We start from the raw sequence: 24,137 nt of genomic DNA on the forward strand, positions 1-24,137 counted from the left end.
CACTTTGTTTGAAAAAAATTAAACGAGTGGCATACAACATTTAAAATCACATAGCTGGCAGATTGCCAGAAAATAGCCGCAAAAAATCGTCTCTTCATTGAAGGCTGATTTATGTTTTGATTAAAAATCTGTATAAGTTATTGCTGCCTCTATTAGCTGATCTCAAATAACCTTCATTTAGAGTGACACACACCCATTTGACCTATCTCTTTGAATTAATGTAAACAAAAGTCAATTTCAAAGTGATCAAGTCATTTTTGAGAGTGAGGTAAGTCAGGTGTGACCAAAAATTTAATCACGCGAATGAACAAAAAAAACTCGCTCCACTACGAGCGAAAAATGACGTCACACACGCACTTCAGTTGAAAATGCATAACCGAATGAACAAAAAGCAGATTTGAAGTGGTTGTGACGTCATATGGTCGTAACAAAAATCGCGAACGACGAAATAAAAAACATAGCAGTCCTGACTTAAAAATTCAAAGAATTTTCATCGAATAAACAGACAAACTAGACCTAGAATGGACTATGAGTGCATTAAAAACGATTTTAAAAGCAATCAGATCAAAAATAAGAAAATAAACAGAAAATCAATGTCAAAATGCCGCATGTGTTCAAACAAAAAACTAGGCCTAGAATGAGCTGTGAATGGATTGGAAAAACCATTAAGAAAAAAAAATCCGATCCAAAAAATCGAAAAAACAGTAAAAATCAGAGTGAAATTGCCGCATGTGCACAAAAAACCACTACCGAGAAACCGAATTTTTGTTCAAACACCGTTTTCTCACTCTACTTTAAAATTAGAGCGAAAAAAATTCACGCCGCAAAAGCACTCGCTTTTTCGCTCCATTTCCTGTTTCGGCGTCGGCGTGACCAAAATCACTACTCCAATTTGACTTCAAAAATCATGAAAATGTGTGAACAGATCTTAAAAGACAGCGCCCCAATACAATTCAAATTCTTTGAATTGTAAAAGACCAAGAGAAGGCCAATAATAGCCCCAGCTATGGCTGTGCGGCTATTAATTAGCCAATATAGAAACGATGGACTTCTGGATAGTACTATAACGAGACTGCGCATGTCACCATTATTATTTCGACCTTACATTTAAGTCATTAGAGTTATTCCTTGTTTATGAGCGGTACTTAAAACGACTGACTAACCGGCGCAATTAACCGAGTCTATAATGAACTTACAATGTTCCAGTCGAATGCTTTTTGGTTGAATGTCTGGTCAATATCATGCCGGTATGCTCTCACTCTTCCCAGATTACCATTCTTACGCAGGATTCCATCTTCCTCCAGTGAGTTACGTAACAGATGTCTGAGCAGCTCCAGAATAAATCGAGGACACATTACGTATTGCCCCTGATTATGATTCATCTAAACAAGAAATGCATGCAAAACTGAAGCCATAAGACGTGAGGCTATAAATTGATTAAAACCCCCATCGAAGGTTGTTAGCGCTGTTGATTAAACTCTTTCATGATTATCCGCCATAATATGAAGTTTTGTTTCTTCCCAAAAACCTGAAAAAAAGTAATGACGATAATGCAAATCGGAAAAATTTTCTTTCTGGAAATATATTTATTGAGAAATAAATTGTGCAACCAAATAAATAGAAACTTCGAAAGTAACTTTCCTCAGTGGATCAAAAGCGTTATCATAGGCTGAATGCACTTCGAGAGCCCCCCCCCCCCCCCCCCGCTTAGTCGGTGACCCCGTCCCTCGACGCATTTGCCATACATATTTTTTACATAATGATTGACTATGTAATGGCACGTTCTTTCTAACAGGGGTGCATAACATCAAATCCTAATTAAAAATACCCGGCAGATTGCCGTAAAATAGCCGCCGTTGATTCCCATAACCAAGATTGTGATTGAAAGAAGCGAAAAAAAACTATTGAAAAATGATTTTTGTACAAACAATTTTAGAGTGCAAACTATTTTGATGTCATTTTGGAGCTAACATGCTCCTGTTTCGTAGTGAGACCACACATGGGCTAAAAAATAATACCAGAGATGGTAACTAAGAACAAAGTTCGAGTAACGGGCATCTAAAATCGGGCTTTAACCCGTTTCTATTTCTGATTTCGGTTTTTTTTATACTGACTCTGTTCCATTTGAATTGCTTTGCTGAGCAACTGCTGTCCAAAAACACTTTTAGCTGAATGAGAGAAGAGTGAAATTAGCCAAGAGAAATCAAAAAGATTTCACGCAAAATGTCGAAAAGACGGCAAAATGAGATAAAGCGAAAATTTTTTATCCGACGAAGTAAAAAAAACATAGCAGGACAAGTCCTGACGTACAACTCAAAAGAGTTTCATTGACTAAACAAAAAACTTGACATAGAACGGAAACATTTCTAAAAAATCAGGTCAAAAAATAACAAAAAACAATCCATTTGAAAATGCCACAGGAGAGAACAAAAAACCACCAGCGAGAAATGTAAATTTTATTCCAACAAAACAAAAAAAATCCTATCCAAAAAAATTGAAAAAAACAGTAAAAACCAAAGTGAAATTGCTGCATGTGAACAAAATCCACCAGCGAGAAAGCAAAATTTTGTTCAAACACCGTTTTCGCGCTCTACTTTCAAATTAGAGCAAAAAAATTTACGCCGCAAAACCACTCGCTTTTTCTCTCTTTTTCCTGTTTCGGCGTGACCAAAATCAAAACTCCAATTTCACATCAAAAATCACGAAAATGTGTCAACACATCTTAAAAACACAGCAGGACAAGTCCTGACGTACAATTGAAAGAATTTTCATTGACTAAACAAAAAACTAGACCTAAAGCGGGCTTAGAGTGAATGGGGAAAACCATTTCTGAAAAAGATCAGATCAAACAAAAAAAAAACAAAATAATCAATGTCAAAATGCCGCATGTGAACAAAGAAAATAGCGAGAAATGCACATTAGGTTCAAACAAAAAACTAGACCTAGAATGAACTATCAATGGATTGGGATAACTTATTAGAAAAACCTATCCAAAAAATAAAAAAACACAGTAAAAATCAAAGTGAAATCGCCGCATGTGAACAAAAAAACAACTACCGAGAAAGCAAATTTTTGTTCAAACACTGTTTTCTAACTCTACTTTAAAACTAAAGCGAAAAATATTCACGCCGCAAAACCAGTCGCTTTTCCGCTACACTTCCTGTTTCGGCGAGACCTAAATCACTACTCCAATTTCACTTCAAAAATCGAAAATGAGTGAACAGATCTTTGAACAGAAAAAACATAGCCGGAAAAATTCCGGAAAGCACTTAAAGTGGACATCCATTTAAACGCCATCCAACTACTCATCAGACAAAACGCATCTCCACTAAATTATGATTATCTTGAAAGAAATCCATAAAACAAAGTAAAAATCAAATCAAATTCGCTAAAAAATTATAAAAAATCTGATAATTTTGTCATAAATTGAGATCCCGAAATAAAAATCTCTGCCCGAATTACTTCAACAAAACCACTAGTGCCCATTAAACTCACTTATGAGAATTTTTGAAAATACTTGAAGCCGAACAATAAAAAAAACGTTTGCCAACAACTTGCACTGAAAAACTGGAAATTGTTAATAAATTTTTTAATAATACAAAAGCATATGAATCCAAAGAAAAATTCTTTTCAGCGAACAGGATATCCAGATGCTCGCAAAACAATAGGCAAGTCATAATAGGCTAAGAAACTTAGGTCTAAAAAACAAAAAAGAAAAACTGAAAAAATTGTAGAAAAATAGTTCCAATATTCGCCATTTTTGTCATATTCCTCTACAAAATGACTGAGATCCACAAAATTGTAACTACTTGTTATCTAACATGTGCTCAAGTAGAAGGGGTCTTTTCAATGCCCATTTGAGCCAGTAAAACAAAATCGTCAAAATAGCCAAATTAGCCCACAAATCAGCAAAATACATGAAAAGCCTGCGAAATATCATAAAATTCATGAATTTCAAGAAACCTTCAAACCACTACCAAAACCAGCCTAAAATTAAAAGAAAATCATAACCAAACCTCTTAACCAAAAAAATAAAAAAAAACTGCTTTAAAATGCCGCACGTGAACAAAAAATTTCGCTCGCTTACAGAAGTCTTTCTACACCTCAATGTCTCGCTCTCTAGAAAACAGCGATATGAGCAAAAAACCACTCTCTTTTCGCTCCATTCTTCATTTTATTCAACAACAAATTGCTCCAAATCTTTTCACGTGTTTCATTTCCTGCTTAAAAATTCACTCCAATAAAATTGATTAAAAAGGATTTCTCCAATACTCCTCTTCGAGTCGTAATAAAAAGACAGCGCCCCAATACAATTCAAATTCTTTGAATTGTAAAAATTCTTTGAATTGTAAAAAAAGACAGTGCCCCAATACAATTCAAATTCTTTGCCGGCTGAGAAGCTAAGGCGGTTATTAATAACACTCTCCAGCGCTTTGGAAATGCTACTCCTCGAAAAGTGCAAAGCAAATCCACGTCAATCGAGAAGTCATGCTCTGGTGGTTGAAACTAGATTGATTACTCAAGTGACCAAATCGACGTACACATTATTTTAAGATGTAGCTAGATGAACAAGATCGGACTCACAGTAATGTTAAGCAAAATTCTCAAAAGAATCAGATTTATTACTAGATTATGACGTATCTACATCTACCAGAGGGCTGCTTTTTCAGAATATTTTCCTAATAGTTGTAGCACTACGCGATTGATTAAGAGAAAAAAATTAAGAGCACTCAAACCTTCGTTTCCTCCTCGACCAAGGAAGTGATCGACCTCCCGAATATGAGAGGTCCATGTTTGGAAGAGACCTTGGGAGTCTTCTTAGGAATGGAGAAAGGAATGTCGTGTTGGTCGAAGAGAGACGTCAATTGAAGGAGGGATAGAGAGTTCAACCGAGTAACATCAGCTTGACTCAAATCGTAAAGAGTTGATCGCCCGTTCTTTCTGGCCTGAAATAGATTTTATCTTAACAAATCCGTACAATTGAACTCAAAATATAAAGAGATGAGCGGAGTGGGGGTCTTCACGTGAGTTGCTGATCTTCAAATAGCGGGTACCAAAGCATGGTAGCCAAATAAAACACAATATAGTGTTCGGAAAAAAATTATTCAGCAAAATCACCATATATTTTTTACCACATAGTTTAGTATTCCAGGCTTTAGAGAATTGAGGGTATAATTAATCAGACTAACTAGTATTAAGGCATAGAACCGCACGTTAAAAGCACTTACTCAATGTCCTTTTTTTGCGCATTTTATATCTTCATTCCACTCAGTTGCGCTATTTTTGTCGCACTTTAAAATTAGCGAAATCTCACTTTCGACAATTTCTCAGATTTGAAACATAACCGACTAACGACGCGAGAATTGCTCTCAAACGACCGGTGAGCGGTTGTCTCCGTCAGTAGCTAGCCACGGTTTAGTGAGGCTAGCTTTAGCTTAATTGAAGGGGCGGGAGGTGAGCGCAAAGGAGGGGGGGGGGGGGGAGGGGGAGGCAACGGTGGGAAAGAATCTTCGGTTGCACGGGGCCCTTACCGCCTGACCGATGTACAGGGGTGGGGATTGGGGGGCTGATGTGGGCGATCAATTTCTAAGAACCACCCTATACACCATAAGTATAAGTCTCCAAAACAGTTTCTATTAATCGCATAATTGGAAATTAGTGAGCAGAAAGACTCTAATAAAACTTAATGCCCGCTGGGCGCTAAGTATATTCCGTTTCTGAGGACGAAAAGTCTAATGGGTCAGACGAAAAATTGGTCCAGCAAAAAACGCACAAAAAAGACCGACATGATTAATATAATTGCTACAAACTTGGTTTGAGCGCAATTAACAATGATTTCCTAAAACGTGCTAGTAAAGTCATTTACGATAAAACATTTCTACAATAACTCAGCGTTAATCAGTTTAATGGATGATGAATTCACGCCACATAACAGCAGCTGATGTGCGGCATTAACAAAAGAGTTCAAGAGAGAGAGAGAGAGAGAGAGAGAGAGAGAGAGAGAGAGAGAGAGAGAGAGAGAGAGAGAGAGAGAGAGAGAGAGAGGAAGAGAGAGAGAGAGAGAGAGAGAGAGAGAGAGAGAGCGAGAAAGAGAGTTTGTGTGTGGGGGATAAAACGTGAACAAGAAAGAGAAGGAAAGCAATCCCAACCGACAGAAAGAGAGCTAGGAGAGAGATCTGGACGTAGTAATTAAATTACATAGAAAACTGAAAAGTGCAAAATTTAAAAAGTTTCCACATTTCGGAGTACAAAAAGTTAAAAACCACTTTTTGCCTATGGAGTTCTGTCATAAAACCCATCTGCAAGACGAAAACAGTTTCGTTGGCCAGTAAGGATCGTTAACTCAATAGTTAAAAGTACAAAGTTCAAAAATTTCAAAAACTACAAATTATAGCAAAATCTTGCTAAAATTCATGATATTATCTTTAAAACCATTTCATTGTCCCAGGAGACTATCGAGTATCCGTAAAGAGATTAACTGAATCATAAATATCCACAAACTTGGAACATGATAATAATTTTCCGAAAATCTGAAGAAAAAATTAATTTTATCAAAAAAATTGCTAAAACTCGAGTCATCAAAATATTGATAACCACTCAATTAACTTTAGAAACAATGCAAAAGCTTGCAACCAAACTGTGGAAGTCCCTGGACATTTAAATTTAGAAAAACATTCTATTACATCTAGAAACTATGCAACAACCTATTATTAAACACTATAGCAGTTTCCTTGGCTCTTGAGGCTGGAAAAACCTAAAAAATGACAAAAATTTTCAAACTTGAAAAATATAACAAGTTTTGTCATAAAATCGCTAAAATTTGTGATATTGAAAAGTTGATCTCTAATCCGTAGCCACGAAAAATTTTCCAGTAACTTTTTATGACACTTAAGCAGGTTTGAGCAACTCCTAAAAATTACCTTCTAACTTTGAACTACGGCCTTCCCAGTAGCTTCACCACTCCAAAAACTTGAAGGACTCCTTAACGTGGCCAAGGAGTAATGAAACTTGATGCCCGCTGAGCTTTTCCCGTTCATCCCGTTTTTAAAGCTTAAATTATTGAAAAGTGTGAAAACATCTTACAAAAAAAAACATAGCAGGACAAGTCCTGACATACAATCCAATGAAACGAATGAAACGCTTAAAACTACTGTAGCTGACCATCAACTGAACAACGCCATCCAAAAACAAACACAAACTATAAATAAAATCAGTGCTAACATTTTACCCTTAAACTATGGCCTTCCCGGTAGCTTCAACTAAGCGGCTGAGGGCCTCTAATGAAACTTAATGCCCGCTGGGCGCTACCTGTTTATCCCGTTTTTTATGGTCGAAAAACCAAATGAGTCAGACGAAAAATCGGTTACTAAAAAACAGTTAAAATGTAACAGATTACCTCAACCGTCAATTTTCTAACAAAATACACTGCTTATTAAGAGGATATTTAATTTAGCCAGATAGGCGTCAGACTGCCAAATATAACTCCATAGAAACTTGCCTCCTTCAAATATAAGTAGAAACATATATATGACGGAGTTGATGGATTTGATGAATTGATTGAGTTTAATGAAACCTTAACAATTCCAATCTTAACAGTTTTAAAGTTTTCCTCAAAAACACATAGCCGTCAGATTGCCACAATAGTTGCGAGATACTTGCGTGCCGAATAATAATAGTGACAAAGCCGGTAGATTAACGGAAAATAGCTGTCGTCGACGCGCTTGATGAACATCAGGATTGAAACAGAAAAAATAGCCGGCATATTGCCGTAATAGCCGCGAAAGAATAACCTTTGGTGCCGTATAATAAAGGTAGAAACATATTAAGATCTAAATTGAAAAATTGACGCCTCTCGAAAAGCTAGTTAAAAAGCATTCAGCTACAAATTTAAAAAAAAAACCTGTTAACAATCATTCGGCAGAAGACTTTTTATTAGGGACCTTTACAGCACACAATTTCTTTTGACCTTGAACTAAATCAAATTAAATTTAAGTTTTAAAGTTCAGATGTCATTTTATTGAGTGAGGTAAATCATGTATGATCAAAATCTAATCACGCAAATGATCTAACACTTTTGCTAGGGGAAGAATGAGAAACGACGTCATGGGCGCAAGTGCCGTTAGTTAAAGGAAGGAGTCATTCAGAAAACTTGATTTTTTCAGCTTTGCTGTGTGAAAAATTGTAAAAACCGAAAAACAGCGTCAGAAGACGAAACAAAAAACCAAGAGCACTGCAATATGGAACCGCTCAGCTTATCAGCTTCGCAGCTATAAAAAGAAGAGAAGTTGAACATTTTTTTCCTGTTTTTTTAGTGTCGAAAAGTGTTCTAATTTGGCGTGCAGTTTTAGTTATATTCTAAAATTATACTTAATTCATCTTCTAAGATGTAAGCTAAAAAGCCTAATACCAATGTCAGCTAGCAAACACTCTAAGTAAGTTTGCTAACCTAACTCTCAAAGACTTAATAACCTGGCTTTATCGGTTTATCCCAACTCTTTTGATTTTGATCGTTTGACTTTGACAGTATTCACCACATTGCGTAATTGAATGCGTGAAAGAATTTAAAATCCATTCACTTAAAACAGTGAGTGAAGTAAGTCAACAGTCATTTCGTGAAAATACTGACTTACGTAAAATGAAAAAGGTGATCAAAAGTAAAGCGAATTAAAAAGACGGAGAGCGCCTAAATAATAGCCGTTGAGAAACTGACGGCGGCTATTAAACATATAAGTTGAAAAAGTTATCGGCGCCGCTCAGAAAGCGATGTAGAAAACATTCAACGGTAAATTAAAAAAATTGTTGAAATATATTCCGGAGAAGCCGTTTTCTTACGGACCCTTCTTACACAGATAAATATAAATTCCTTTGACCTTAAACTAAATCGAAATAAACTTGAGTTTTAAAGTGCAAAAGTCATTTTAATGAGTGAGGTAAGTCAAGTATGATCAAAATCTAATCACGCAAATGATCCAAATCCTTTGCTAGAGAGAATGAGAAATGACGTCATGCGCGCAAACGCCGTTAGTCACAGGAAGAATTCATTCAGAAAATTTTGATTTTTTCAGCATTGTTGCGTGAACAAATGTGAAAACGAAACAAGAGCGTCAGACGACGAAACAAAACATAGCAGGACAAGTCCTGACATACAAATCAAACAGTTTCCATTGTCTAATCAAAAACTATACCTGGAGTGGATTATGATTTTAAATGGTTAGGAAGACCATTTAAAAAAATCAGATTAAAAAACAGCCGGATTTCCTGAAAATAGCCGCCGTTGACGCTCTTGATGCACATCGGGATTGAGACAGAAAAAGAAAAAAGAAGGAACAAATTGGCCTTATTTTTGTGTTCTTTTTTGCTCAGTGTCAAAAAGTGTTCTAATTTGGCGTTAAATTTCAATTAGATTCTAAAACTATACTTAATTCAGCTTCTAAACAGAACGCTAACAACCTTAATACGAATGTCAGCTAACAAACACTTTAATGAACCTTGAAAGCCTAATTCAAAAAGACTTAATGATCGGCCTTTATCCCGTTCCTTTTGATTTTAATTTGAGCGTATTCACCAAAATTACGTAATTCAATGCCTGTTGAAAGAATTCAAATCCATTCAGTGGAAAGAGTGGGTGAAGCCAGTCAGAAGTCAAACGTGAAGAACCGTGACTAAGGTAAAACAAAAAACGTGGTCTAAAGAAAAAGCGAATTTAAAAAAAAAGGAGAGCGCCTAAATAATGGCCGTTGAGACGTTGACGGGGGCTGTTAAAAAAGAATAAATCAATGTCCAAATGTCGCGTGTAAACAAAAACCCACTAGCAAGAAAGCAACTTTTTGTTCAAGCTCCTTTTTCTCACTCCACTAATTTTAGAGCAAAAATAATTTCACTCCGCAAAACCACTTGCTTTTTCGCTCCACTTCCTGCTTCGGCATGACCAAAATCACCACTCCAATTGACTTCAAAAATCATGAAAATGTTAAAACAGATCTAAAAAAACCGCCCCAATACAATTCAAATTCTTTGAAATGAGAAAACCAAGAGCACCACAATATAGCTCCACTCAGCTTACAGGACTCCCCTATGTGTTTTCAGAGTAAGATTTTCAGTAACGTTAAAAGACCGAATTTTTAGTTTTAAAAGTCATTTAGATAGAGAGGTAGTTAATTTATATTCTAGAAAAACATGAGTCAAAAACAGTAAAAACAGGTACCACAGAACGAGAAAAACCAAAAAACGTTTTTTGTCGAATACACTCCAAAACATTGAAATGCACTCCTAGAAGATCAAAGTTGAAAGATTTCTGGAAAGGAGTCAAATCTCAAATCTTAATAAAATCATCAAAACCTCAAACAAACTGAGAGTCATTAAGACGATAACTGTTTTCAATAGTCAGATTAGTTTCAGAATAAAGACGAAGACGGTTTACAAATTCAATTATCCAATATAATCAATAGTTCAATTAAAGTAAGTAAAAGTTATTTTTTTGAGAGTGAAGATGAGTGTCATTTTCGAAGGTGAGGTAGGTCACGTGTGATCAAACGCGTATCACACGAACTCCCTCCACACACGCATGTAATAGAAAAATTGCAAGAATCAACAAAAAGCAGATTAGTAGTGAGCGTGACTTCATATGGTGGTAATAAGAGGGCAATAAGAGGCTAATAAAAGGCAAATAAAAGCTCGCTATTGCAGCATCAAATTTGCGTCGGAAAGTAAAACATAGCCAGCATATTGCCGATAAATAGCCACCGCTGAAAGCACTGATTGACGTGGGGATTGAAACAACTAGAAAAAAAACAGCTGCCCTACAGCCGGAAGATTAATTGCTGATTAATTTTCTTTTTATTAATTGCTGAGCTGTTATATTTCGATTAAGAATATAGATAACTTATTGCTGCTTCCAATAACTGCATTCAAAAAACCTCAAATATAGCGACACACATAGACTCAGTTGACACTTTCTCTTGAGAGAGGTAATTCTCTTGCCAAAAATATTATCTCGTTAATGAAAAAACTCGCTTGACTAAAAGAAAAATGACGTCTTGCAATCAATTCAGTCAAAACTGCATGAATATAACATAAACCGACTAATTTCGGAAGAATATCTCTTGAACGACTGGAGAGGCAATTTAAGGTGCTTTAGCCTAGATATATTTTTCTAGGGTGCAAAAAAAATTTACTAAGACGGGATTCGAACCATTGACCTCCCGCTCCCTGGCCAGACGCACTGTCCACTCGGCTATAAGGCCCTTCTTCTTGCTATGCTGGAATCGCCCTTATTTTAGCGACAAGCTTTACTTCGTAGTGAGTGCAATAGAGATCAGTCAAAAATGAAGAACGAAAGCGCAAAAAGTCACTTCAGAATTCAAAGAATGTTATAGAAGAAAAGCGCAAACGTTCAAGCGAAAAACTTGCATAAAAACTAACACGTTTACAATCATTGCTATAAACTTCCTGCAAGAGCAATAACTGAACAAAAGTCAGACTTGAAGTGATCGTGACGTCGTACGCGGTCGTAATAAAAACCTTGGCGACAAATTTAAAAAACGAGGAAAGGCCCATAATAGCGCGCTATCGCAGCTATTAAGAAGACAGCAAACAAATAAGGAATAAATATCAGTTAATTGAAACTACTCGTACTCTTAACTTCGATTGTTTATGAAATATATCACACCAAATATTAACAACACGCGAATCTTAATGTTGATAATAAAATGAATGACGCCAATAGCAAACAAAGTTGGTAAAAAAGGAAATGCCTAACTCCATAAAGTAGTAATGAATTTGATGAGAGTAAACATGAATGAATTAAAAAGAGACCAACATACCCGGAAGATTTCGAAAAAAGCGGCCGCTGATCCCACCGACCGCCGTTCAGATTGGAACAGTTGAGGAAAAATGGAGAGAAATTGACGATTACCTAATATTTTTTCCAGAATGTGAAAGCTCTATCTTGCTTTTTGACAATAACAGCAATTGCGCAAATTTGCCACTTGAAATCTATATTCCATTCAATTGAAACAGTGAAAGTAGAACTCAAACATAAGTAGTTACTTATGTAGAACAAAACTAAAAAACATTGTAGGACAAGATCTGGCCTAAAATTCACCAGGAACTATCATTGAAAAAACAAAAAAAAACGAGACCTGAAATGGACTAAAACTGGATTGAGAAAACCATTAAGGAAAATATTGCCAATCTTAAACATAGCAGGCAGATTGCCAGAAAATAGCCGCAATAGCTTTGTAGATCTGAAGTCTCAAAAAGATAGCAAAAGAAACCTTTATTTAATAAATGCCGAGACGTTATTTAGATTCAAAATCTGTTTAATTTATTGCTGCTTCCAGTAACTGCTCTCAAATAACTTTCATTTTGAGTGATACACTCAGTTGACCCTATCTCTGTGAACTAACGTAAAAAAGTCAATTTCAGAGGAAGAAGGTCATTTTTGAGAGTCAGGTCACGTGTGACCAAAAATTTAATCGTGCGAAAGAAAAAAAATTTACTTCACAAAGATCGAAAAATGACGTCACGCACGCAATTTGGTTGAAATTGCATGAACGAATGAACAGAAAATAAATTTGAAGTGATTGTGACGTCAAATAGTCGTAACTAAAAACTTGACGACTAATTTAAAAACCAGGAGAAGGGGAGAAGGCCGATAATAGCTCCAGATAATGCTGTGCGTCTATTAAAAACAGAAAAAAAGAGCAAAAATTAAAGTCAAATTACCACAACTTAAACCCACTAGCGATAAAGCAAATTTTTGTTCAAACACCGTTCCCTCACTCAATTAGAGTGAAATAATTTCTCGCCGAAAAAAAATTGCTTCTTCTCCAAGTTTCGACGTGACAAAATTATCACTTCAATATGGATTCAAAAATTACGAAAATGTGTGAATAATTCTTAAAAAGACAAAACAATCTAAATTCTCTGCTTTTTAAAAAGATCGCTTAGATAACAGCCGTTGAGAGGTTGCCGTTGGGTGGCTATTAATAATAGTTTCAAAAAACTACAATAGATAGACAAAAGAAAAACAAATGGAAATCAAAAAGCAATTTAATTATCCCTGGCTATCAAAAACTTTTAATCGAGGCTTCTTTGATTTTGAAAGATCAGTTATAGAAAAATGTTGTGAAAACAATTTTCAAGACTGATTTGCTACGCAAATGCTATTTACAATCACTGAGCGATGAAAAACTACAAGCCTAAAAAGGACCAAGTAAAAAAACACAACCGGAAGAAAGCGTAACCGACTAGGTAAAATTCACTTAGGCCTCAACCAGTTTCCAACCAAACAAAAACATAACCGAATAAGGTCTGCAGAATTGCTCTCAAACGACTAGTTGGAGCTCTAACTCATTGAAGCCTGCTTAAATCGGGGGCGTGGGGTAACTAAAATAACTATGTGGGCTACAAATTACGTCATTAGAGGTTATTATATACCACTATAGTCACTATTAAATATTAAATTGAAAGAAACCACTAATTTCGGCGCACTTTTCATTGGACTTTTAGTAGTGAACTGTCGCCACTTGAGTTCAGTTATTTAGAATTGTGAATGAGAAAGAAATTTCAATCACGCAAAACGAAAAAATCAAGGGTGCAAAAGTCTCTCAAAAAGTCAAATCGTTCAAGCGAAAATTTGCATAAGACACTTTTACAATACATATCTCAAGCTTCGTTCGAGAGCAATTAAAAATCAGTTTATTTATACTAATCAAAGTGAAAAGAGGGGAAAAACAAACCCACTAACGCGCGACGAATTGCTCTCGAACGGCTGCCGAAGTGAACAATTTTAGAAGGGGGCAAAGGCTAAAAACTTTTTTGGTGCCAAAACTTCTGACTAGGGAAGGCTTCAAACCCACGATCTCTTGGTTAATAGTTCTTGACATGACATTACACGGGCTATGTAAAGTAAGCTCTCATTATCGGTTTTGTTGTATCACCAGACTTAACCTCTGAATGCGCGCAACTCAAATTACTCAAAGAAATCTGAAGTCAGGCGAGAAAAAGTTACTCAAGAAATGCAAGTAAAAATTGTACACAAAAAGACAGGTTTGCAATAAATGCTTCAACTTCGTTCAAGGGCAATTGAAAATATTAGCAAAGAATAACAGAAAATCAGGATATGATTTTTCCTTAAAAAATCCTTTTACAGTCAAGTCTGCAAAAACATTTGTAACAAAATGGGCAATACAGTTATCTATGGTTCAGTAAAGGACTAAAACGTCAGAAAAAACCGAAACAAAAGTTATATAGAGTGATCAGCCAAAAAACACCATTAAAAAATTGTTGGTTCCCTCAGTGAACCACATACCCATGACACCGGCACTAAAACAATTAAAACCACCAAAGAAGAACCTGAAGACGCACAATTGAGCAAGAAAAACTACTGCAAAACGGTCAGAAACAGAGGAGATAGGCAAAAACTTCAAAAATTGATTAAGTTGTTTCAAAATCTAAACTAATTTAAATTTTCTTTACACAAACACGTCAGGATTAACACCAATGAACAAAAAAAAGTCACAAGAAGTACCAAAACATCGCTTTTTTATACTAACAATACAATTTTAATCAAAACACGCAAAATTTCGAAGATAGAACATAGCTGGCAGATTGCCAGAAAATAACCGCAAAAGCTTCGTAGATCTGCAATCTCAAAAAGATAGTAAAAGAAAGACGAAAACAGAAATTTTTCATTAATCGCTGAGATGTTATATTCTGATTATGAATCTGTATAACTTATTGCTGTCTTTATTAGCTGCTCTCCAATAACCTTCACTTAGAGTTACAAGCGCTCACTCCTTCAAGTCATTTTTGAGAGCGAGGCAAGTCACGCGTGACAAAACTTAATCACGCAAATGAAGAAAAAAACTCGCCCAATAAGAGTGAAAAAAGACGTCACGCACGCAATTCAGTTGAACGAATAAACAAAAAGCAGATTTTAAGTGGTTGTGACGTCATATGTTCGTAAGAACAATCTCGACGGCGAAATAAACATAGCAGGACAAGTCCTGACATACAATTCAAAGAATTTTCATTGACTAAAAAAACTAGACCTAGAACGGACTATGAGTGAATTGAAAAAAAAACATTCCTAAAACATTAGATCAAAAAAATAGAAAAGAAAATCAATCTCAAAATGCAAATGTGAACAAAAAAACCGCCTGCGAGAAATGGAAATTTGGTTCAAACAAAAAACTAGGCCTAGAATGAACTGAATTGATTGGGAAAACAATTTAGAAAAAAATCCGATCCAAAGAATTAAAAAAAACAGTAAAAATCAAAGTGATATTGCCGCATGTGAACAAAAAAAAGTACTAGCGAGAAAACAAATTTTTGTTCGAACACCGTTTTTTTTCTCTACTTTGAAATTAGAGCAAAAAAAATTCACGCCGCAAAACCACTCGCTTTTTCGCTCCACTTCCTTTTTCGGTGTGACCAAAATCTTTACTCCAATTTGACGTCAAAAAACATAAATCGACAAATGTCGGAAGAACTGCTCTTGAACGACAGGCGAGGCAATTTAATTCAGTCTTTAGCATAAATCAATTTTACTTTATAGGTGCAAAAAACCTTGCCCCTAACGGAATTCGAACTACTGACCTCCCTATCCACAGGCACCCACACTAACCACTGCGCTACGAGTCACTTAGTTCGCTATTCTTCTTCAACCGATTATATATTAGCAACAAGCTTTACTTCGGAGTGAGAGCAATAGAGATCACTCAAAAATGATGAAAGAAAGCGTAAAAAAGTCACTTGTGAAGTCAAAGAATGTGCTAGAAGAAAAGCGCAAAATTAACAAGCGAAAAAATTGCATAAAAAAAGACACACACGTTTACAATAATTGCTATGAACTTCGTTCAAGAGCAATTAATCATGAAAATGTTTGAACAGATCTTAAAACAGCGCCCAATACAATTCAAATTCTTTGAATTGTAAAAACCAAGAGAAGGCCAACAATAGCCCCAGCTATCGCTGTGCGGCTATTAATAAAAAAATCAGGTCTACAGCTGCAAGATGACAAAAAATAGCTCAAAATTGCATTAAAAATAACAGGTGCTTAATATGGTCGAAAAGGCTTCCAAACGTGCAATTAATGGTTCACATAATCGGTTCAAAAAAATTGTTCATATAATCGAAAATTAACTGACAAAACTATGTTAAACTGAAAAACTGCTTTGAAAAAGCTGCACATTATCAAAAAAATTTCGCTCTTAGCGCAGAATTTTTTTACACATGTTCTCGCTATTTTTCGATTAATGCATTTTCCCCCCTTATTCTTAAAATATGCCAGAGCAGAGATGTTACTTATCCCTCGGGCCTAGTACCCAGCACTTCGGCGCAAGCAACCTGTCAGATGACTTAGAATCAATTTCGAATTCCATTTCAAAACTTAAACTGAGGCACTAACTTTGCTGGAGACGATTACTTTGGGCAAAGATCCCGTACTTCCAAGTCTATACGATCGTGCATTGGCTCTGTCAATGGCGTCAGCTACACCTCCAACAGCCGATGACGAAGTTTTTCTGCTGGGATTGCCCTGATGTGAAGGTGTGGAGCCAGCGGAGCTCAAATTACTTCCAGCAGCTGTTCTCTCTAATTTAAAAAATATATCTAATTATAAACATTTCATATAGGCAGTCAGTAATTTACACCTCAACAGCTCTTGAGATCAGCAGTCAATTCATCAATGCCGCTAGTTAAGTTTTTGTTTGAACATGACCGACCACGTCGAAAGTATTATTGTCGAAAGTCAGGTCGGAGCTCGATTCAATTTTATAATGCAACCTGCTTCATCCATGGGGGTAACACCACTAAAGGGTAGCTAATTAAGCTATTGGAACTTACTGTAGACCACTAATATAAATCAAGTTCAAACAAAACTGATTTCGGTCCACTTTTCATTGGACGTGAAGTAAATTACTGCTATTTGAGTTTAGCTGCTTAGAATTGTGAATTAAAGAGGAAATTAGATTATGCAAAACCCAAAAAGTCAAAGAAGTAAGACCTAATGCAAAAACCAAATCCCCTTTTAACAAATTCAAATTAAACCTAAGCTTTAAAGTGCAAAAGTCATTTTATTGAGTGAGGTAAGTCACGTATGATCAAAATCTAAACACGCAAATAACCTAAAAACTTTCGCTAAAGCGAGTGAGAAATGACGTCACGCGCGCAAATGCCGTTAGTGAGAGGAAGAATTCATTCACAAAAATTGACTTTTTCAGCTTTGCTGCGTGAAGAAACGTAAAACGAAAAAAGAGCGTCAGACGACGAAACAAAAAAAAACCAAGAGCACCGCAATATAGCTACGCTCAGCTTACAGCTTCGCAGCTATAACAAAAACTTGCATTTCTTTTTAAAATAGCTTAAAATCGTTAAAATCTTAATAATAAAATCTCGATACACATTCCCCATTACCACTAGTAACTATGAAGTAATCTATTATCAAAACCTAGAGGTGACGCCTTGGCCATTAATATTCAAGAAACCTAAAAAAATGACAAAAATTTTCAAAAACTTGAAAAATTGCAAAATTTATCAAAAAATTGCAAATATTTGTAATGTTGATAATCATTCTATTGCCACTAAAATTTATGCAATAACCTATTATTCGACTCAGGATGAGGTTTACTGACAGCAAGGGCTAAAAAACTTTAAAAAATGATCAAAATTTTCAAAAAACTTGAAAAAAATTGTATATATTAGTATAAATTTGCGTGTTTATGTTTGAAGTAACAGAACAGATAGCTCTTAAAATGGCCATAAAAGTAAAAACGTCTTGCAATAGAGCTTTATCAACTTTCACAAACCTCAATTTTAGACTGGTCCAACAAAAAATTTCGAAAAACGCCGAAAAATGCAAAAAATTGCAACGTTCTGGTCTCAAAAACTCCTAAAAATTACCCTTTAACCTTGAATTTTGGCCTTTCCAGTAGCTTCGCCACCCTATGTTTTTGATGGACTACTAACAGCAGCTAGGGTCTCTAATGAAACTTGATGCTCGTTGAGCTTATCCCGGTTTGAAAGCTATTGAGATCAGCAGTCAATTCATCAATGCCGCTAGTTAAGTTTTTGTTTGAACATGACCGACCACGTCGAAAGTATTATTGTCGAAAGTCAGGTCGGAGCTCGATTCAATTTTATAATGCAACCTGCTTCATCCATGGGGGTAACACCACTAAAGGGTAGCTAATTAAGCTATTGGAACTTACTGTAGACCACTAATATAAATCAAGTTCAAACAAAACTGATTTCGGTCCACTTTTCATTGGACGTGAAGTAAATTACTGCTATTTGAGTTTAGCTGCTTAGAATTGTGAATTAAAGAGGAAATTAGATTATGCAAAACCCAAAAAGTCAAAGAAGTAAGACCTAATGCAAAAACCAAATCCCCTTTTAACAAATTCAAATTAAACCTAAGCTTTAAAGTGCAAAAGTCATTTTATTGAGTGAGGTAAGTCACGTATGATCAAAATCTAAACACGCAAATAACCTAAAAACTTTCGCTAAAGCGAGTGAGAAATGACGTCACGCGCGCAAATGCCGTTAGTGAGAGGAAGAATTCATTCACAAAAATTGACTTTTTCAGCTTTGCTGTGTGAAGAAATGTAAAACGAAAAAAGAGCGTCAGACGACGAAACAAAAAAAAACCAAGAGCACCGCAATATAGCTACGCTCAGCTTACAGCTTCGCAGCTATAACAAAAACTTGCATTTCTTTTTAAAATAGCTTAAAATCGTTAAAATCTTAATAATAAAATCTCGATACACATTCCCCATTACCACTAGTAACTATGAAGTAATCTATTATCAAAACCTAGAGGTGACGCCTTGGCCATTAATATTCAAGAAACCTAAAAAAATGACAAAAATTTTCAAAAACTTGAAAAATTGCAAAATTTATCAAAAAATTGCAAATATTTGTAATGTTGATAATCATTCTATTGCCACTAAAATTTATGCAATAACCTATTATTCGACTCAGGATGAGGTTTACTGACAGCAAGGGCTAAAAAACTTTAAAAAATGATCAAAATTTTCAAAAAACTTGAAAAAAATTGTATATATTAGTATAAATTTGCGTGTTTATGTTTGAAGTAACAGAACAGATAGCTCTTAAAATGGCCATAAAAGTAAAAACGTCTTGCAATAGAGCTTTATCAACTTTCACAAACCTCAATTTTAGACTGGTCCAACAAAAAATTTCGAAAAACGCCGAAAAATGCAAAAAATTGCAACGTTCTGGTCTCAAAAACTCCTAAAAATTACCCTTTAACCTTGAATTTTGGCCTTTCCAGTAGCTTCGCCACCCTATGTTTTTGATGGACTACTAACAGCAGCTAGGGTCTCTAATGAAACTTGATGCTCGTTGAGCTTATCCCGGTTTGAAAGCTCAAAGTCATGAAAAAAGTTACGAAAACATCTTACAAAAATAAAAAAACATAGCTGGGAGATTGCGAGAAAATAGCCGCAATAGATTCGTAGATCGGCAGTCTAAAAAAAAACAGTAAAAAAGACAGAGCAAAAAAATTCGTCTTTTCATTGAAGGCTGATGTGTTGTATTTTGATTAAAAATCTGTATAATTTATTGCTGCCTCTATTAACTGATCTCAAAAAACCTTCATTTAGGGTGACACACACCCATTTGACCTTATCTCTTTGAATTAAAGTAAAAAAAGTCAATTTCAAAGTGAGGAAGTCATTTTTGAGAGTGAGGTAAGTCAAGTGTGACCAAAAATTTAATCACGCGCATGAACAAAAAAACTCGCTCCACTAAGAGCAAAAAATGACGTCACACATGCAATTCAGTTGAAATTGCATGAACGAATGAACAAAAAGTGGCTATGACGTCATATGGTCGTAACAAAAATCATGACGACGAAATTAAAAAACATAGCCGGAAGAATTCCGGAAGCGACTCGAAGCACCAAAACTTCACAAAAAGCTGAAGCCATTACCTTTTGTATGAAACCATTAACTCATTACCTCCGCGGGTCTGATCTAATAATCGGTGAAATTTAAACCACTGTCACCAAGAGAAAGAAAATGCAGCAAAATTTTATTGAAAACGTTTGGTAACGTTAAAAAAGTCTGAAATATTTAGGATGGTCAAAAAACTGATAGCCTGACAAAGCTGACAGGGCCATCAATTGCCCTCAGATAATTAATGATTCTAATCTCAAAAAGATCGCGAAAGCAAACGGCAGATAAAAACTTTTCAAAAAAGACAGGAAAGTCAAAATTATTCAAAAAAGAGTGCTCAAACTTAAGAATCAGAGAACCACTACAATTAGATTTCTAATCACGGCAATTAAGACAAAAATAAAACATGATTCTTCCTTGTTGTATATATGCTAGACAACAAGATTTCATACTAATTCAAAAATTAAATTAATCATAGAAAAACAAAAGCAACAGAATAATATTCAAAGGCAAACAATCGTCTAAAAACAATACCCAGCCCGGAATAAAATTGCAATGAATAGTAATAAGTCGAAATGTTAGAAAAGACTTTCTAGCAAACTCCCAGTACTGCCTTATTTTGAATTAAATCAATTGCAAACCGAAGAAACCAAGATCTAAGAAAAAGCTTAATTCACTCAATTTTTTACAACTGAAAAAATCAATATAACGAAAACAAAGTAGGTGCCAGGACAAAACTAGAATGATACAAACGAGAATGTGAAGAATATGGACACAATGTTAGGAACACCGTAACAAAAAGACCAATTCTTGATTTTTGAAAGTTAAAAATCAAATTTAAAAAAATCAAGAAAAACGAGTACATTTCATTGATCAGCATTCGAGACATAGAAAAGACAACGAGTCATTCGAGACAAAAATCCAGCTTGCTGAACAGAATAAAACAAGAAAAAGCAGAATTCAGACATATGAAACAATGAAACATTTTGCAAAAAAGTGGTCAAAAAATATTTAAGACTGCATTTATGAAAAAAATTTATCTGTTTTTTCAAAAACTTAACATCAAAAAATGATTGAATTTTTATTGAAACGAAATTAAAGTCCCTCATCTTCCCCAAAATACTATTTCTAGTAATTAAAAGCAAAATACAAACAAAAAACTGAAAAAAAATTGCAAAAAACTACGAAAATCGGATTAGCAAATGTACAATTTTATGAAACAAAATTACATCGAGGTAGAAAGAGGCATTGAGTATATGAATTATCAAAGGGAAGTTGCCATATTAACTGATTTTTGACAAAAAACAGCTAAAAGATCCAAAAATGAAGAAATTAATAGAAAAAAAGCCAAAAACTAACTAAAAAATCAAGAAATATGTGCCAATTTCGCATTTGAAACGCAATTTCAGGCTATGCAAAATACTGTGCTAACAATTTCCCGGGTTTACATTTCAACATAGCATCGATTAAAAATTATTTCTACAAAAAACCAAATTACAAGCAAAAAAAAACTAGGCCACTTAGACGAAAAAACGGCTAAAAACGGTTATCTATATGTGCCATTCAGTCAAAAACTACTTTTCAATGTCAAAAAGTCATTCACTAAACGCAGCGCATGATCAAAAAACTTCTCTCGCTCAGAAAAAATTAGTTCACACGGCAATTTTACTCGCTTTCGCTTTTAGGTCAAAACATCGTCTGAACGAATAGTACTTCCGGTAAAAAAAAAACCTTAAGAAAACCAATACTCCTCTTCGAGTCGTAAAAAAACCAAGAGAAGGCCAATAATAGCCCCAGCTATCGCTGTGCGGCTATTAAAAAAAGACAGAGCACCAATACAATCCAATTCTTGGATTGTAACAAGAGCACCACAATATAGCTACGCTCAGCTTACAGCTTCGCAGCTATAATTAATGTCTTTCACGACCCTTAAGTAAAAGCAGTTGCATGGGGCGGGGGGTTGAGCGAAGTGGGGGTCAAGCATGCGCACGAGGTTTGCGGTACATGCGTAGGGGGGGTAAGGGAGGTGAGAGTTGAGTGGGGGTCGGACGAGTTCTCCGAGGGCTTCTTCCGGCTTTACCTGATTATTCCACTTTTGAGGATGAAACGTCATGAAAAAGCTATCAATCGGAAGCATGATAATAACCAGATCCTTTACCAAGTCAACGAAAGAAAACATAGCGGGCAGATTGCCGGAAAATAGCCGCGATAGACGCTTGGGGCCTTCCATGAATTGAGACAACTAAAGAGATTAGATAGACAGATCGACAGAGCAATTAAAAAGAAAAATTCAATTATTGCCTCATATAAAAAAGTGAACATCAAAAATGAAACCGTTCTTTAATTAAATTCAGTTCATATAAAGAATAGAGCCCCTAATCGGCTAACAAACTTGAATGGTTTTTAAAACTAACTGAAAAAAATAGAGAAAACTCTGAACTCTCGATTTCTGGGTTAAAAATCTGTTTAATAGCACCAAAACTGAGATAAATCGACGCCTAATTTTTTTGCAGCATTAGGCGTTCTAAAGAAACTGCGATGAATTCAATGATACAACAAGGCCGCAGATTACCGAAATAGCTTCGAAAAAATAGACCTGTGTCACGAATGAGAGAGACAGATATAAGTTGGAAAATTTATCGACACTGCTCAAAAAGCTATGTGAAAAAAATCTAGTCAAAAGAATAACAAAACGTGTTAAAAGTCATCTCAAAGAAGCCTTTTCCTTAGTGATCTTTATTGCACATATTTCTTTTGACCTTAAGCTAATTCAAATTAAACTTAAGTTTTAAAGTGCAAAACCATTCTATTGAGTGAGGTAAGTCACGTATGATCAAAATCTAGTCATGCGAGTGACCAAAAACTTCAGTTAAAAAGAGAAAAAAACTTTATCCTCACACGCAAATGCCAATAGTGAGAGGAAGAAGTCAGAAAACATTCAGAAAAATTAACTTTTTCAGTTTTGTGGTATGAACAAATGTAAAACAAAAAAGGAGTCAGACGACGAAACAAAAATCCCAGAGCACCGCAATACAGCTCCGCTTAGCTTACAGCTTCGTAGCTATAGAAACAATCGGCACAAAATCTTACTTTCAGACAAAAAATCATCAAATTGGCTGAAAACCTCTAAATAAGCATAGAACTCAGATTGTTAACCAAATAAAAATTAAACAATCAATTGAAATTACAAAAGCCTTATCAAAGCTTGTAACCAAAAACAGTCAAAACAAAAAAACGCACAGAAAAAGCCGCACGTGAACAAAATTCGATCCACTATTCAATATTTTCAACGACCGAACCCCTCCAATTTTTTAAAACGTCTTTCAAATCCTGCTTCAAAACTAACCAAAAAAACTGTTTAAACATAGACGACAGACTGCCGGAATAGCTGCGAAATACAATTCCCTGCCGTAAAAAAAAGATAGAAGCAGATACAGAACTGATTCAAAAAAAATTATTGCGGCCACCTTGAAAAGTTTAATTCAAAGGGGGTGTGTCATTGAGACCGTTTTTGGGTGCAAAAAGTTTTGACAACAAAGAGGTCCGAACACCAATACCCGGCGTAACATTAAATTTCTTTCAGCAACAGACATCATTTCTGAATGCGAGAATTTTAGGTCACACAATAAGCAAAAAGTAAGTGTGAAAAAGTCAAACGGCAGAATGTTTTGGAAATGTAAAGCAAAAAAGAGTTTCAGACAAAACAAAAAAAACCAAGAGCACCACAATACAGCTCCGCTTAGCTTACAGCTTCGTAGCTATCGAAACAATCGGCGAAAAATTCTTATTTAGCATTTATTTCGCAAATTGGCTGAAAAAATCCGCAAATTGGCTGAAAAACCTCTAAATAAAAATAGAACTCAGATTGTTAACCAAATAAAAATTAAACAATCAAGTGAAATTACAACACAGCCTTATCAAAGCTTGTAACCAAAGAACAGTCAAAACAAAAAAATGCTGGCAGATTGCCAGAAAATAGCCGCAATAGCTTCGTAGATCTGAGGTCTCAAAAAAACTGTTAAAACGACAGACCAAAAAGTCTTTTCATTGAAGCCTGAGAAGCTATATTTTGATTAAGAATCTGTATAAGTTATTGCTGCCTCTATCAGCTGCTCTTAAATAACATTGATTTAGAGTGACACATTCACTTGACCTTATCTCTGAATTATCTCTGAAGTCAATTTCAAAAAGACAAAGTCATTTTTGAGAGTG

General features: G+C 35.3%; 1 protein-coding gene across 1 annotated transcript in view; it reads right to left on the reverse strand.

Annotated features, from left to right (window-relative positions):
- Positions 1–24,137, reverse strand: part of LOC142356325 (uncharacterized) — a 62,743-nt gene that overhangs the window by 18,037 nt on the left and 20,569 nt on the right. Inside the window, exons 6-8 of the mRNA XM_075408260.1 lie at positions 16,415–16,599; positions 4,737–4,946; positions 1,197–1,382 (exon numbers count right to left, since the gene is read on the reverse strand). Of these exons, the coding sequence (XP_075264375.1) occupies positions 1,197–1,382; positions 4,737–4,946; positions 16,415–16,599 (581 nt within the window). The remainder of the gene's footprint in view (positions 1–1,196; positions 1,383–4,736; positions 4,947–16,414; positions 16,600–24,137) is intronic.

The sequence above is a fragment of the Convolutriloba macropyga genome, chromosome 2, assembly GCF_964194025.1.
Source record: "Convolutriloba macropyga chromosome 2, txConMacr16.3, whole genome shotgun sequence".
NCBI lineage: Eukaryota > Metazoa > Xenacoelomorpha > Acoela > Convolutidae > Convolutriloba > Convolutriloba macropyga.